Genomic DNA, 13,930 nt, shown 5'->3' with positions numbered 1-13,930 from the left:
GGAACCAAGAGTTTCACACTGAGATGGACAAAAAGCATTTAAAAAAACAAAAAACAGTATAGGCCATTCAGACATTGAGGCAGTTTAAATAAAACATTGTCTTTTGTCTTTGCACATATTAGGCAACTGTATGTGCATTGCATTCCTATCAGCGAGAACATGTACTGCTTTTTTGGCCATGTCTTCTTTCACAAAGAGGTTTTTTTTTTTTTTTTTTTTTTTTTATACAGTAGCACAACACAGAAAGGCACTTTTGTGTCAAACACAGCATTCCAGTTCTGTCAAAGGAGAGTAGTATATACAGGGCCAGCCCCTTCTTGGTCTGCCTGCTCTAAAGCAAACAAAGCTTTTCTAAAGCTTAAACAACCAAAGTAGTACCAGCTACGTTATTAAACAATAACACTAAACATTTTTTGAATTCAATATCATAATATGCGTCTTTGGTCATGTGAGGAATATTTTAAATAAAAAATACAGTTGAAATCGTAATAATAATAACCCCCCCCCCCCCCAATCGCCCCGAGTCCTTATGTGGGTTACTTCACATGTGTCTCTTCATATGAAGGGCCAGGTGGTCAGACCTTGAAAAGGCGCGCTCACACAGGTGGCACTGGAAGGGTCTGTGTCCGGTGTGTTTGCGGAAATGACGGGTAAGCTCGTCGGAGCGGGCGAATTTCCATCCACAGCCTTCCCAGCTGCAGTGGTACGGCTTCTCACCTGCGTGAACAAAATTTGAAAAAAAGTTTATTAGGCTGTGCTGAAACGGCATTTTGTTTTAATCAATGCGCTGCTCTGTGCGTAACTGCGCACTTAAAAAAGATCATAGCATACTTCAGCTCAAACTTACCGGTGTGAGTGCGGAGATGTGCCTTCAGGTGCGAGCTCTTTGTGTAGGTTTTTCCGCAGCCTGCAAACGTGCAGGTATGCGTGGCTGTGCGCTTCCGTGGCCACGTGCGCCTGCCTCTTTTGGGTTTGGACTCCAGCAGTTCGAGGGGAGATGAGGGTGGAGTAAGCATCACCCTCTGTGCGCCCGGCTGCAGGCTGAGAGCTTCATCATACATGCCAAAACCAGCATGTGGAGCGTGGTAGGCCATCTGCATCTGTGGAGCCTGAGGGTGGTGCTGGAAAGCCACAGTTGTGTGATATTTCTGCTGAAAGTTCATGGGCTGGCATAACTGTCCCTGACAGTCCGAAACTCCCTGGTCATTGGGACTCAGCGGCGGGGTCATGTTGCTGGCCGCTCGGGGAGAGATGGCCACTCTTGGCTGCTCAAAGGACATCATGCACGAAACGTTGCCTTCTTGCTTGATTTTGCTGCAGCTCTGGGGCACCATGCCCATTACGGGACCATAACTGTCCATTGGTGGCTCTACTTTGATGTTCTCCGGGCGGGGGAAATGCGCCGTGCTGGCATAAAATCTTCCCTGAATGCTGGGGTTGCGCGTAATGCCATAGCTGTCTGTTCCTTCGGAGCGGAGTTGTTCTGTCATGAGGCTGGCGCCGTACGGGGGCGGTGGGGAGCGATGGTCGTCTGCTGGGAACGATGGCATAGAGTTTCCAGTCGTGTACATGTTGGGGTCGGCGGTGCCCAGATAGTCCATCGCGCTGTCTGAGCCAGTTGTATTGGCGAGAATAAAATCCAGATCCAAATAGTTACTCAGATCCTCGTCTTCCTTTTTGTTTTGATTGTCCAGGTTTTGTACCATTTCAAGCATGGACCAGCTCGAAGAGACCAGTTTGTCCATCTCTCCCTTCCATCTCTGTAGGAATGAGGAGAAAAAAGCAGATGAGAAACAAGCGACTGCAAAGTTTTTTTTAGAACCAAAATATATATTTTTTCGAAGCAAATAAATTATTCTTACATGATATTTATATTATTACAAGCAGAATCAAAATCACGGATATTTAAAAAAACAAACACACACAAAACACATACACACAATTGCGTAACATTGTTTCAAACTTACATTTTCCCAGGGTTTTTCTCTTTGGTTTGAGAAAGTCGAAAATGACGGTAGCATCACTCCGGATAAGGCCATCGTTGGGTAAAGTAATATAAGTTTCTCTTGTCAAAATCGTGCTGTGTTGAGCGGCAGCCGCGCAGGGGTCTGTGCGCCTATTTCACTGTCGCTTCTCCACAGTTTCACATCAAATACATGAACAAGTTTAAAAGTGGTAGGAGGTCCTCCGAACCTTATAACCCTATTCCGAGCGCGCCTGGCCAATTGTGAGAGCTCAGGAAACAACGTAAAGTTTGGTAAATTTAGCGCTTTATAAAGCAGCTCGTGCAGACTCAGAGCTCACTTGTGTGTGACAGGCAGAGCGGCTCGCACCAAGCCTCTTTGAAAAGGGCGGGCCCTAGCTCGGCCCCTCCCACATTGTGACGCAAGATATTTGAAGTTTGTTTTTTTAAATGATAAACACACTGTATAGCAACCATATATACTTACGTAATAATCTAAAAAGAACAAGTACAGTGACAGAAACTGCTGGAGGCAAAGCCGCACCAGCAACTTAAAAATAAAGGCTGTCAGTACTCGAGTTAATCACCAGGACACAAAGGAGATGTGGCTTTTCTGATGAACAGTAATAAAAATATCATTAGATTGGGATTAGCGGGTTCAGCTCTGGAAAGAAACTGAAAGATTTGCCACGAAATAAAAAATATATGTATATATGTGGCATACATTATTAATTATTATATATTTATTATTTTCTGATCTCGATGCCTCTCTAAGCCTCTTTTTCTTTCACACTTCCTCACGCACTGGTCCAAGAGCCTCCATTAAAGGGGTTTCTATTTAAATAAACACGTTTTTGTTAAACTTATAAGAGCTCAGTAAAGATACGCGCAGTGTAGGTGTCTGTGCCGGCTCATTATCATTAATGGTAGATGCTTTTTGTTCTCTCACAACGGGCCTGTCTAAACAGGCGCCAGGGTCGTCTGAAACTCCCCCCCCCCCCCTTTTTTTTTTTGAGGGGGGTATTATTACGCTTTAACCATTCCTGATATAAACGTAATTTAAGCTAACGTCCCGTTCACATGTAAATGACATAATTGGGGCTACTGGTTTCGATTGGGTTCACATTTGCATCACAAATCAGCGTTAGTGTTTGTTGCTACTTCGACCGAGAGATTTGAGGAAAGGGGGATTGTTTTCTGGAGGAATCCGAGGAAGTCGCCTGGCTCCAGAGGTCATGAAGACAGGCTTTCTGCAGGGTACGACTCCGCACTTTTTTGTGCCACTTTTTCCCAAAGTGTGATGGAATTAGAAAGATTGGTGCCTAAACTTTATTCCTTGGATCCAATTCAACATAGAATAGTGCAATGAAAGAAGAGATTGTTTTAAGAAGCACGTGTTTTATTAAATGTCACACTGAAGCACGATTAGTGGAGGCAATTGGGGATGAGTAATGATTTAGATTACCTGTAAGCAGCCATTTATCTGCACGTGAAGCTGATGTTAAGCTAGTTTTTTTGTAAGTTTAATGTAGACTTGTTATTTCAGAAGGAATGCTTCCCTCTAAAATGCAGCACAGAATAAGTCAAAAGAAACCTATGCAACTCCAAGATAGGAACCTGAAGTACACACTATATTTTAGGTACTCTCCAACTGTACTTTATGTAGGATTTAACCTGAAACCCCAAGAGAGACACACACCTTATCCTCAACCTCAGCAGGTTAAAAAAGCGCAAAAGTACTCAGTGTGCCAATGACCTGATCCAAGTCAGCTTCTAATGACAGATACACCACCTCTCATCAAGCTGTCATGTCCACCACCTTCACCAGTAAACTTTCAGCTGTGAGGTTTCCACATCCTGAGCCCTGTCAGCTCTGTGTGTTCAGTGGAAAGTGCGTCACACAGAAGAAGTCCAGTAAGGCCAGAGAGGAAATGTGTTTTTAGAGGCAGCGCAGCAGCCGGCCTGATGTCTGAACCCATGACCGCTGTTGTTGACCCTTGCTCTGCTCCGCGAGCCTTTTTTTGCTTTGCTACTAGTGAGAGTGAGAGCAATCTCACTTCCTCTCTTACTCAGCTACCTTTACTGCCCTGTAATGCCTGATAGATTACATTTAGGCAATTACCAAAGAACTCAAGGTTTTTTAGAGACATTGCTTAAAATCTTCTTGCACCACTATGTTTAAATTCAGAAACCTTATGCAAGATTTGTCGCTCTGCGAAAGCCCACATATGAAAAAAACCCCAACAGGCTGTCTCAACAGTATATTACACCAGTGCCATTTGAACTTTAGCATTTTACTACATGCTTTTGTCTCACTTAAAGGGAGCACTATTAATATTTGCCTTCTTTCTAAGAGAAAGATTGGATCTCACTTGTTTAACTTGTAAAAACAAAGAGGCTAAATATTTGTGTTTTTATGGCATTTTTGTGGCTTATTATTTACTGGTCTGTTGCAGTGACTTCGACATACTTTATATATGTCTCATAAATGTCAACAGATTCCTTTCAGGACACTTGAACAGGGGGAGTCTGGGATGAAACATCAGGTTTTTCTACCCACTGAGCCACAGCTGCTGATTTTATGTTTATACAAGCTCTTGCTCAAGGTTTGTATTTATAAAAAAAAAAAAGGTGAAAACGACAAGAAGGTTAATTTGGCTCGTTTAATTATCTGTAAATAGCCCTGAATTTGTACTGTATCTATTAAATAACCTCTACCTGAAGCCTTTTACAGACTTACTGATTCTCACAGTGCACATTTTAGATACTTTGTTTCAACTAACACCGCTTAATAGGAAATCTTTGACTCAACGATGCTGCACCTGGCGGATTCAAAACCAAGCCAAACATGACCGAAACGTTTATACGCGAGCAGCCCATACCCACGTTAAACTTCACTCAGCGTGCACTGGTCTGTGAAGCAGAGCAAATTGATGTGAAAGGCAACAAAAGTAGTTGGCATGTCTTGTGGGAATACTTGGTACAACATTTAGGAGACGGGTTTGTATTTCGTTCTGAGCTGTCACTTCCTGTGGAGAAGTGTGCATACCCGAGGAGAGAATTTCATTTGAGCGCACCGGGCATATACTCATGCTGGACATACGATGGGCGGGACACTCTTATGACTGCAGCAGCCCACGTAAAAACATCTCTCAGGTTGCACTCAAAGATTTGTAACAAGTTCATAAAGAACTGGTACTCAGTTGATCCCTGTGGGGAAAATTGCCCCCACGTGCTTTCCACTCTACAGAGGTCAGAAGTAAAAAAGGAAAAAACAGGACAAATATCTTGGTTTCAGTGCACTTGTCAGTAAAAGCGCCGTCTCTCTTGGAGTCAAAGACTGCACTTTCAGCTCTTACTGCAGAAGAGGAACCACTAAAGTCATCATATGGCAGGATTAAGTATAGATTAGTACAATTTCCAGCGAAGCCTCTTTCCCTGAACTGAAATTTACACAATCGTTTTACAATTGGGCAACAATGTAATTTCACAATTGTTCGAACTATTACTGTTGCTGTCTTATCTGTGCTGTGAGGTGATCAACTTATCAACAGGCTGTCATGTTGCTCAGGAGTAATGAAGCTGCTGACATGTTGTTGCATTAACAGCAGCAGTCGTTCTGTAAAATCTATTCTTTTCTCTTAAGAAAAACTTTCCCACGTAGGACTGTGACAATACTGTTGAGAATTTTAAGCATCCTCTTTTGTTTTTGTCCAACATGCTTTTCAGGACTTGGTGTAAAATAAAGACGAGCTATTTCTAAAGAGAACCTCCCATCCCCGTGCAGCCAAAAATGGAGAGATCAAACAAACTACAAAGTGCAGTTTCACAGAGAGAAAGCACAAAAGAAGAACGAGACAATGCTGTTCTGCGAGAACATGCTCGACCTCAGCAGAATAATACTGTACACATCATGTCCGCGTCCAGTATTTCTTTGAGTGTGGAAAGGCAGATAACTTTACGGGTTTCCCAAAATGCCAAGTTTCTGACAGAATACAAATGGGAATGTTAAAAACACCAAGCATGAGGTTTATTAGCTCATCACGCTGATGTATGCTTCATGTTCTCCATGATGAAGCTTCATGTTGTCACTGCCGAAATTGTTTTGGGCTGTTTAACTTAGTGACATGAGCACAGCCGTGCATAGTGTTTATGTCACGTCTGCAAGTGCTTCATCACCCGCACTGAGGATTTGCCTTACTGCATTAACTTTCATGGAAAAACAGTGTGTAAGTGTGAGAGAGCGGACTTGGCGGGCCCGCTCCGACATCCCGACTGGGCGAGAGGCAGCGAGAGTTTGAGAGTGAGTTGGATCCTGCTCTGTGCTTATATACCTCGGTTATTTTTAACCACCCACCCCCTTGCTTATTACAGCGTTTCCCCCCTCCGAACACTCAGGAAGCACGTTTGGCTCCTTTTCCTGCTCACATGCGGCCAGATTCAAACAGAATCAAAGAATGATAGCATTGAGGCTCGCTGTCCCCTCTGCTGGAAAAAAAATGTAGGGGGATGTGGACAAGGTGGGGGGATGGGGGTTTCGGGGGGGGGGGGGGGGGGAATGTTAAGCAGAAAAGGTTGGCACACGCCAGTGGCATGACATTCTCAGAGCTGGCTCCGATCCTACACTAATTTCAGACACCGTCAAACATTTGTTAGAAAAGTCAGCCCAGAGACAGTCCTGGAGACTTTCTGTAGCTGCTGGGGGCCTTCAACAAGGTTGCTTTGTTGAATTAGCTTAACTAAAGTGCAGCTGAATTTCACAGCGACACTTGACTGTCACCATTCAGAGCTGTCTGTACCTTTGTAGATCATTTTCATTTCTTCCTTTTAACAATGTGTTGCATGACATTGCCTAAGTGTTATATTGTTAAGTAACTGAGTTGATACTAAAGATGAAAGATTATTGAGAGACCAGTTCAACTCTTGACCTTTACCACATGCTCTTTTGTTGTTTTGTTTTTTAAAGTGGTTCACTAGTGAAGACTTTTAAAAAAAAAAACCTTAATGAATATTAATTGCATTCAGTTGTACACCTACAAACAGAGAAAACCGGTTAAACCAACCAAAGCCGATCAAGACAGCCTGAATGAATAATGGGATCCAGAGCAGGATTAGTCGCATTCGACCGCATTAGCGCGATGTCGGTTCATTTAATAAACTGCCGTGTCAGTTACAATGTTGAAAACTTGTAGACAAAGGTGCAATAAGCTCCTCTTTTTGTTCTCGGCTCTATCTGGCTAATAAACCTGTTTGTCGTCTCTGCTCACAGAGAAACAAAGACCACATGCTGGCCCCTGCTGCGCTCCACAGCACCTCTGCATTAAAACAGCCAGCGTTTGGCTTCCACAGAGCCCAAACATGTGTCCCAACAACCAGTGCAGCTTTCAGCAAGTGTTATGGAAACCCACCTTTTAAAAATATGCAGCACACTCAGGCTAACATGGCAGGAATACTGGCTACATGTGGATATAATTGAGCCAGTAGAGCACAGAGGGGATGGGCCCCAATTTATTAGCTGTTAACACCAGGAATCATACTGGTCCAACTCGTCACACCACACACACATGGCTCCACAGACAGTAAAAATGTTGCTTTTTTAATTCGTTCTCTCTCAAAAGGTGCAAAGAGAGGTGCTTTTTATTTGATAAATGAGAATAGGGGAGTTCTCCGGGGCTTGAAGTGGGCCACTCCAAAAGGCACTGAAACACTTTCAGATACCCTGTGGACACATAACAATTCAAAGTGCTGCTTATTGTATTACACAAGCACTAAAAGGCATAATCCACCTTTGAAAAAAATACACTTATTAGTTCTCTTGCTTAGAGTTAGATGAGATTCATAGCACTCTAATCAGAACTTGGCACTTTTTCAATGTGCTGGACAACCGCAAATGCTTTGTGATGGATAAAACTCCAGAGCCATGCTAGCAGTACCCCACTGTCCTCCCTAAAGCAAAAAAAACCCTGCAGTTTCTCAACTGCACGACTGGTGTTGGCGCCAAATGAGAGTTAATCACCATAAAACAGGGCTGGCAATTAATTTTCTCAAGCGGCCACATGAAAACTGGGACTGTTGTGGAGGGACACATGAATAATAAATTCACTTCTCCTTCATATTAATGTAATCTCCTCATACTGTGGTACTGGTAAGAGCAAATATTACAATTAAGTCCTAATTGTGGACTGCCCACCCTTGCCCTCTTCTTCTTCCATCCTTTCTTTACAGCAGAAATAAAGGCGTTTATTTCCTGATACGGTCTTTAAGGTTAATTTCCCTGTTTGTGGCCATTGTAAGGATTGTGAATTTTTATACAACTACCACATTACAATTGTATTGAGGGTTAAAGTTATGAATGATTAAGCCACTTTCATTGGTGACAAAGGTGGCTACAGATGCTAGCTGCCTGCTAATTGTAGTCTGTGTTTGTGCGTTGAAGTCTGTGTTTTTTAGACAAGTTATGGTTTGATATGCGGTTTTAATGTCCATCCATCCATCCATCCATTCGCTTATCCTTTTCAGGGTCGCGGGGGGCGCTGGAGCCTATCCCAGCTGTCATAGGGCGAGAGGCGGGATACACCCTGGACAGGTCGCCAGTCTGTCGCAGGTCTAACACACAGGGACAGACAACCATTCGCACTCACATTCACTTGCACATTTACACCTAGTGGCAATTTGGATTAATCAATTAACCTATCCCCACAAGCTGCATGTCTTTGGACGGTGGGAGGAAGCCGGAGTACCCGGAGGGAACCCACGCAAACACGGGGAGAACATGCAAACTCCACACAGAAAGACCCCGGCCTGATGTTGGAATTGAACTCAGGACCTTCTTGCTGTGCGGCAACAGTGCTAACCACCGTGCCACTGTGCTGCCGGTTTTAATGTCATTATATGTTAATTCATTCATTCAAAAAGGTCATTTAGGGCTTGAAAATACAAAGATAAAACAAACATAGGAGTGGCGTCAATTTTTACATTTTTCCACTCTGCAAAAAGCAAATAAACATAATTCCTGAAAGGTCACACATCTCTTTTAAAGTCACGTACTGACTTTGTATGATGTGCGAATGGTATTCATTAATAATCCACTGTGCCGGTATAAAAGGCATTGTGCTTTTTCTGTTGTTTGCACTAATTTGTAACCTGACTACTGTCAGCAGGTTAACTCAACTGCTCGATCAAGCCTTTGGTTGTGATGACACTGCAAGTCCCGCTGAAAACTGGAGTAGGCCTGTGCTTTCCCCCCGCTGCAGTTCCACAACTTCAGACCTGTGTGCATTTGAACATGCCGCACTAAACTGTGCCAGCTGTTTAAATAACATATCCATGGCCTCGACACAGGTTCCCCATTGAAGGCACGCTCGGCTTGATTGAGTGATCGAGCCTGCAGTGTGCTTTATAGTGTGCACACTTCAAAATGGCGACATTTGTGGAAAGCCTAATAAAAACATTCCAGGAATAAGGTATGCGCCAGGTATTTCCTCTCCTACACCTTACCATTCCTTAAGTGCACTCGTCTGTTTTTACAGAACCGCACTGTTTCAGTGAGTGGACACAGATCCTGTACTTGTGAATGGAGTTGTGTTTTTGCTCAATGGATGACACTAAAAATGCGGCTCCCTTAAAAAGCAAAAGATTTGTGCTCTTTGAGCCAAATTTTTGGGAGCTGATTCCTCAGTCGTTTGAGAAATGGGGTGAGGTTGTAAAACGAATGAAATGCTGTGAGTGGGCGTTATAATGTATGAAATCCAGAATGACAAGAGTACATTACCTATCATTCGCACAAGTGTCATGGAAAATCGTGACAAACTCACATCGGAGGGCGTTAAAAAGGTCAGGCTGAGTGTCAGTAGAATACGGCAAGATTGCATCAGGGTTACATGACAAAAGTCAAGTCAAGTCAAGTCAAGTCAACTTTATTTGTCAATTCTGCCACATGTACAGGACATACACAGAATAGAAATTGCGTTACTCTCAAACCCTAGTGATTAGAAAAATGCAAATAAAATAATTAAAAAGTAAAAATTTAAATAAATACAATACAATTTTACGTATAACAAAAAAAGCTATGCAATATACAATATACAATATTCAAGTAAGAAGGCATAGTGGTACTGTATATGAAAATTTCAACATTTCAGGGTTACGCAATACTTAAAATGAATTTTGAATTTCCTACCTTACTCATCATCTACAATTCAGTGTGTAAAATCAGGTGTCCATGTGTAGGGTCATCACTAAAAGCAGTTTTTATTTAATTTTTTGTTATGCACATATATATATACGTGTGTGTGAGTAAAAAGTAAGTGGATGTGAAAGTACTTCTTGTGATTCAACAGTCCAGGCTTTAAACTGCTCTGAATGCTGAGATCTTTTTCTGCCTACTCTTGCTTTCAGTTGTTTGAGCCTTACACTCCTACAGCTCAAACTTTCTGTTTGCGACGGGCAGCCAACCAACGAGGCAGGTGCTCACGAAGCTTGGTTTCAGACAACGAATGAACTAAAGGTCTGCTCCGAGGCCAAGTCTAACATAAACAAGAATAATTATGAACATTTTCTTTTTAAATTGTACATGAGTTATATACTCTAACTATTTAACAGCAACAGAGATATGGCAGGAAAGGAAGAAAATTCAGATTTCAAAATTATGACTGAGCAACAAGTGGAAGCCATTGCCACACTGTTTAGCAGCACAGAGAGGAGAGGAGATGTCGGTTAAATCCTAGTCATTTTTTACAGACAATGTGATGAAAATGTGATTAACATGAGTACAACTCCTCCACTGCAGTCTCATCTGATGACATTAACCAATATACGTTTGATCTTGAGAGCTTCTGCTACAGCCTATGTGCACGCAGCAACAATTGTAACAGAAAGTCACACTTACTGACCCAAATGAACAAACCAGAGATGTGGGGTGGGTGATGATAAGTATAAAATCTGGGGGTTGGAGCTTCGCTACATTTTAGGATATACACAGGAGAGTTGTTTTACAGCACTATATTGCACACTTTTTTTTCAAACACAGCAGGAGTTTGATTATTTCCCCCAATTTCATTGTAATATCTACTGTGGCAGCTGTTTGGGTGAGGGTTATTTTAGTTGGACAGCACTTTGGTTACCATTGCTGCCTCACTGAGTTTGAATCCAGTACTTGGGCTTTTTGGAGTTTGGATGTTTTCCACATGTCTGCGTGGGTTAACTGGTGCTCTGTCTCTATGAGTTAGCCCTGCAACAGACTCACGATCTGTCCAGGATGTATCCCACCTCTCGATCTATGGCAGCTGGAAGAGCCTCCAGCTCGTTTGTGAACCTGAACTGGAAAGAAATTGAAATCAACCCAGGTGAAGTCTGATCTCTTCTGTGTTTCAAAGGCAAGAGGCTTCATGTTTTCCTGCAAGGTGTTCAGCAGTCAGTCAGTAACTCATCCAGGTGTGGCACCGTTGTGGGGGGATCCTCTGCACATTGCAGATGCTATCTCAAAGACGCACCGGGACATTAACCCCCAGTCAAACCGCAATAAAACACCATTAGTCTTACAGTAGGTGGTGGGTAAGAAAGATGCTGATATATGGAGTTTAGTGTAGTATACTTAGTATCACTTCTTCTTTTCTTTCACAGTGTAATTTGGAAACTGGCTACATGTTTGATTGAAAGATAGCTTCATGCGATTGCTGGAATGTCGGGTGTTCAAAATAACAGATGATTGAGTCAACTCTGAGTGGAAAAACAGCTAAATCAGCCTCTTCTATACGTTTTACAGTTGGAAACAGTTAGAGGGAGTGTTCAGGTGTTCAGGGTGGATCTACAACTGAGTAATTTAGATTTTTGGGTTTGGCTACTAAAACGAGGAGAAGATAACAACCTGTGGTTGTCAAACAAACGAGATCCGGTGTGTACCGACATTTTGGCACGCGCTGAATTCATATTTTGATGTGTCCTTCTTTCACTCTTAGCCTGCTGACAGGAACTGGTATTTGTAGTGTGGTTTTGTGAACTAACCAGGTGGGTCCAAGATGCACTGAGTGAATCCACACCAATGCAAAATATTCACTTCATGATGTGTGAAGTGTGCTACCTCAACGGAGAGAGTGGTTTGCTGAGCCGCATGTCGGTTTCCTCTCAACTTTCAGCAGTTTCTTTTGTGGCTATGTGCAATCCACTGATGGAACCTGATTTAAAATCTGTTCGAAGCCGTTTACAGTTGGAACATTTTCATCTGTTTTAAATATGGCAGTGTTTTACTACTCCAGTAGAACTGAAAATACCCACGCAGTTACCAACACAAAGTCAAAGATAGCTTTGAAAACGCCCAAAAGGAGTGAAGTGAGTCAAATGACTTCAGACACTGCATAGCTAATTGATTTATTTACTACACCTGGCTTCAATAAATGGACCCAAAGTGCAGGTTACTGGCCTATTCAATGCTGCAACTAAGGTATAATTACACTGTAATAGCTCAGGGGCCTCACTGGACTGGTTACCTTCAAACTCGCCCTCTTCCTTGCAGCGCTTCAATAACTTATAACTATTGTTTAATCTGTACCTCCTCTCTTGCTTCCTGAATGAGGCCCACTATTGATCAGGTTGTAATTTATTTGCTTTTCATGACGGGGATGAATACTGACGGAGGTTGGTTCTTATCATAGCCGAGGGAATGATGATTAACCAAAGTCAAATTCTGGCATCAGAATAAGGGTGACTACAGAAATGTATAATTAACATGTATCGGTATCGTCAGAGCCGTCAGAGCCGTCAGAGCATTTTTTTCGTCATAAGTCAGCTCACGGTCAGGTCTGTTGTGAATGACAGGGGTTATTACTACAGGGAAGGACTGCTGACATAACTGCTCCGTGGTGTTTTATGACTGGGTCTCTTATTCATCAACCAACTGTGCCGAAAATATGTGATCATTTTGTCCTCTTACTGTACGAGTATGTGCATACGCAAACACCCACGCACGTGCCCAGTGCTTAGCAACCGTGTGTGTTGTGACAGAGCGAGGATAGCTAAATCGGAGGAACTCTCACTGCTCGACATCTGAGCCTCTCACCACTCCTCGGAGGCATCTTTTAGGGTCACAGGTCAAAGCTGGCTGCTACCCCGAGGTGTCCTTGAGCCCATGACCTTTGAAGGGCTTGGGGTCTCCACCCTCTCGACCTTGACTGACCGCTTAAAACTCACCTGAGCTCTGCCCCAGGCGCTTATCAGGCCCATCTTGTTTGCAGCTCAGATGAACTGTCAGAACCTGTTCTTGCACCAGCTCATCACGAGACCTTTTGACTGCGCTGTCCTTTGACTAAGCGCACAGATAATGACTCTTGGCTCGATTAATTCCTTCTTGCTTTTGTTCCCATTTGAACACTTACAACTGTCAGCATGCCTGAGCAACTCTCTCCAGCGGGACAGGTCATGTACTTCAACCTGTTGCAGGCTGAGGGGATAAACACACTTGATCCATAAATGCATGTGCACTCATGGAGCGAGAGCTCTGCAGCTCTGGGTCACATTCTCAAATGCAGCTGTTGCGTTTAACCTGAGGCTCAGACACAGTGCAGGAGAAAAGCCTTTGCTAATCTACCTGCCTGGCATGATTTGCAGTGGAGACATTCTTATGTTAAAGGTACAGAGATATTGTTTTTTTGCTCTCGTGACAAAGCATGCATGTGAAAGTACGTCTTTCTTATGCTATGGGTGTGGTCCTTCTTTCTTCTGTTCAAGAATGTCACCCCAGCATAATGAGAATCCCTGGATAATGTACTTGTGTATACATACATCTGTCTATCATGCAAATGAAGCAAATAAAAATTTATTTTAAGGAGGTGGTGGAACATTATTCTCAGTTCTGCTTTAGACTTTTTAAGTAGTCATATATTGGAGGTTGTCAGTGTATTTTGAGTTGTATTACCGAGGTGTACTCTGGTTTAATGCAGCTGGTAACCACTTCCTGTTTTTCGAACAGTGAAT

At 42.9% G+C, this 13,930-nt stretch overlaps 1 protein-coding gene across 1 annotated transcript; it reads right to left on the bottom strand.

Moving 5' to 3' along the window:
• Positions 1-141: 141 nt before the first annotated feature.
• klf2b (Kruppel like factor 2b) lies at positions 142-2,324 on the bottom strand. Its single transcript, XM_085388358.1, has 3 exons — positions 1,968-2,324; positions 848-1,760; positions 142-717 (listed from the first exon to the last, which is right to left on the bottom strand). The coding sequence occupies exons 1-3, from the start codon at positions 2,037-2,039 to the stop codon at positions 542-544; spliced, it is 1,161 nt and encodes a 386-aa protein (XP_085244484.1). The 5' UTR covers positions 2,040-2,324; the 3' UTR covers positions 142-541.
• Positions 2,325-13,930: the final 11,606 nt, after the last annotated feature.

This window comes from Rhamphochromis longiceps, linkage group LG18 (genome assembly GCF_057381845.1).
Source record: "Rhamphochromis longiceps isolate RC_006_pf linkage group LG18, R_longiceps_female_GT1.1, whole genome shotgun sequence".
NCBI lineage: Eukaryota > Metazoa > Chordata > Actinopteri > Cichliformes > Cichlidae > Rhamphochromis > Rhamphochromis longiceps.
The sequence above is the reverse complement of the archived record's forward strand: the minus strand, read 5'-3'. Positions and strand labels throughout refer to the sequence as shown.

Coding starts and splice junctions, on each gene's coding strand:
- klf2b (XM_085388358.1), bottom strand. CDS start 2,039: ATGGCCTTATCCGGAGTGATGCTACCGTCATTTTCGACTTTCTCAAAC. Junction 1,761..1,967: donor GAGAAAAACCCTGGGAAAAT/GTAAGTTTGAAA, acceptor TCATTCCTACAG/AGATGGAAGGGAGAGATGGA. Junction 718..847: donor ACATCTCCGCACTCACACCG/GTAAGTTTGAGC, acceptor TTGTTCACGCAG/GTGAGAAGCCGTACCACTGC.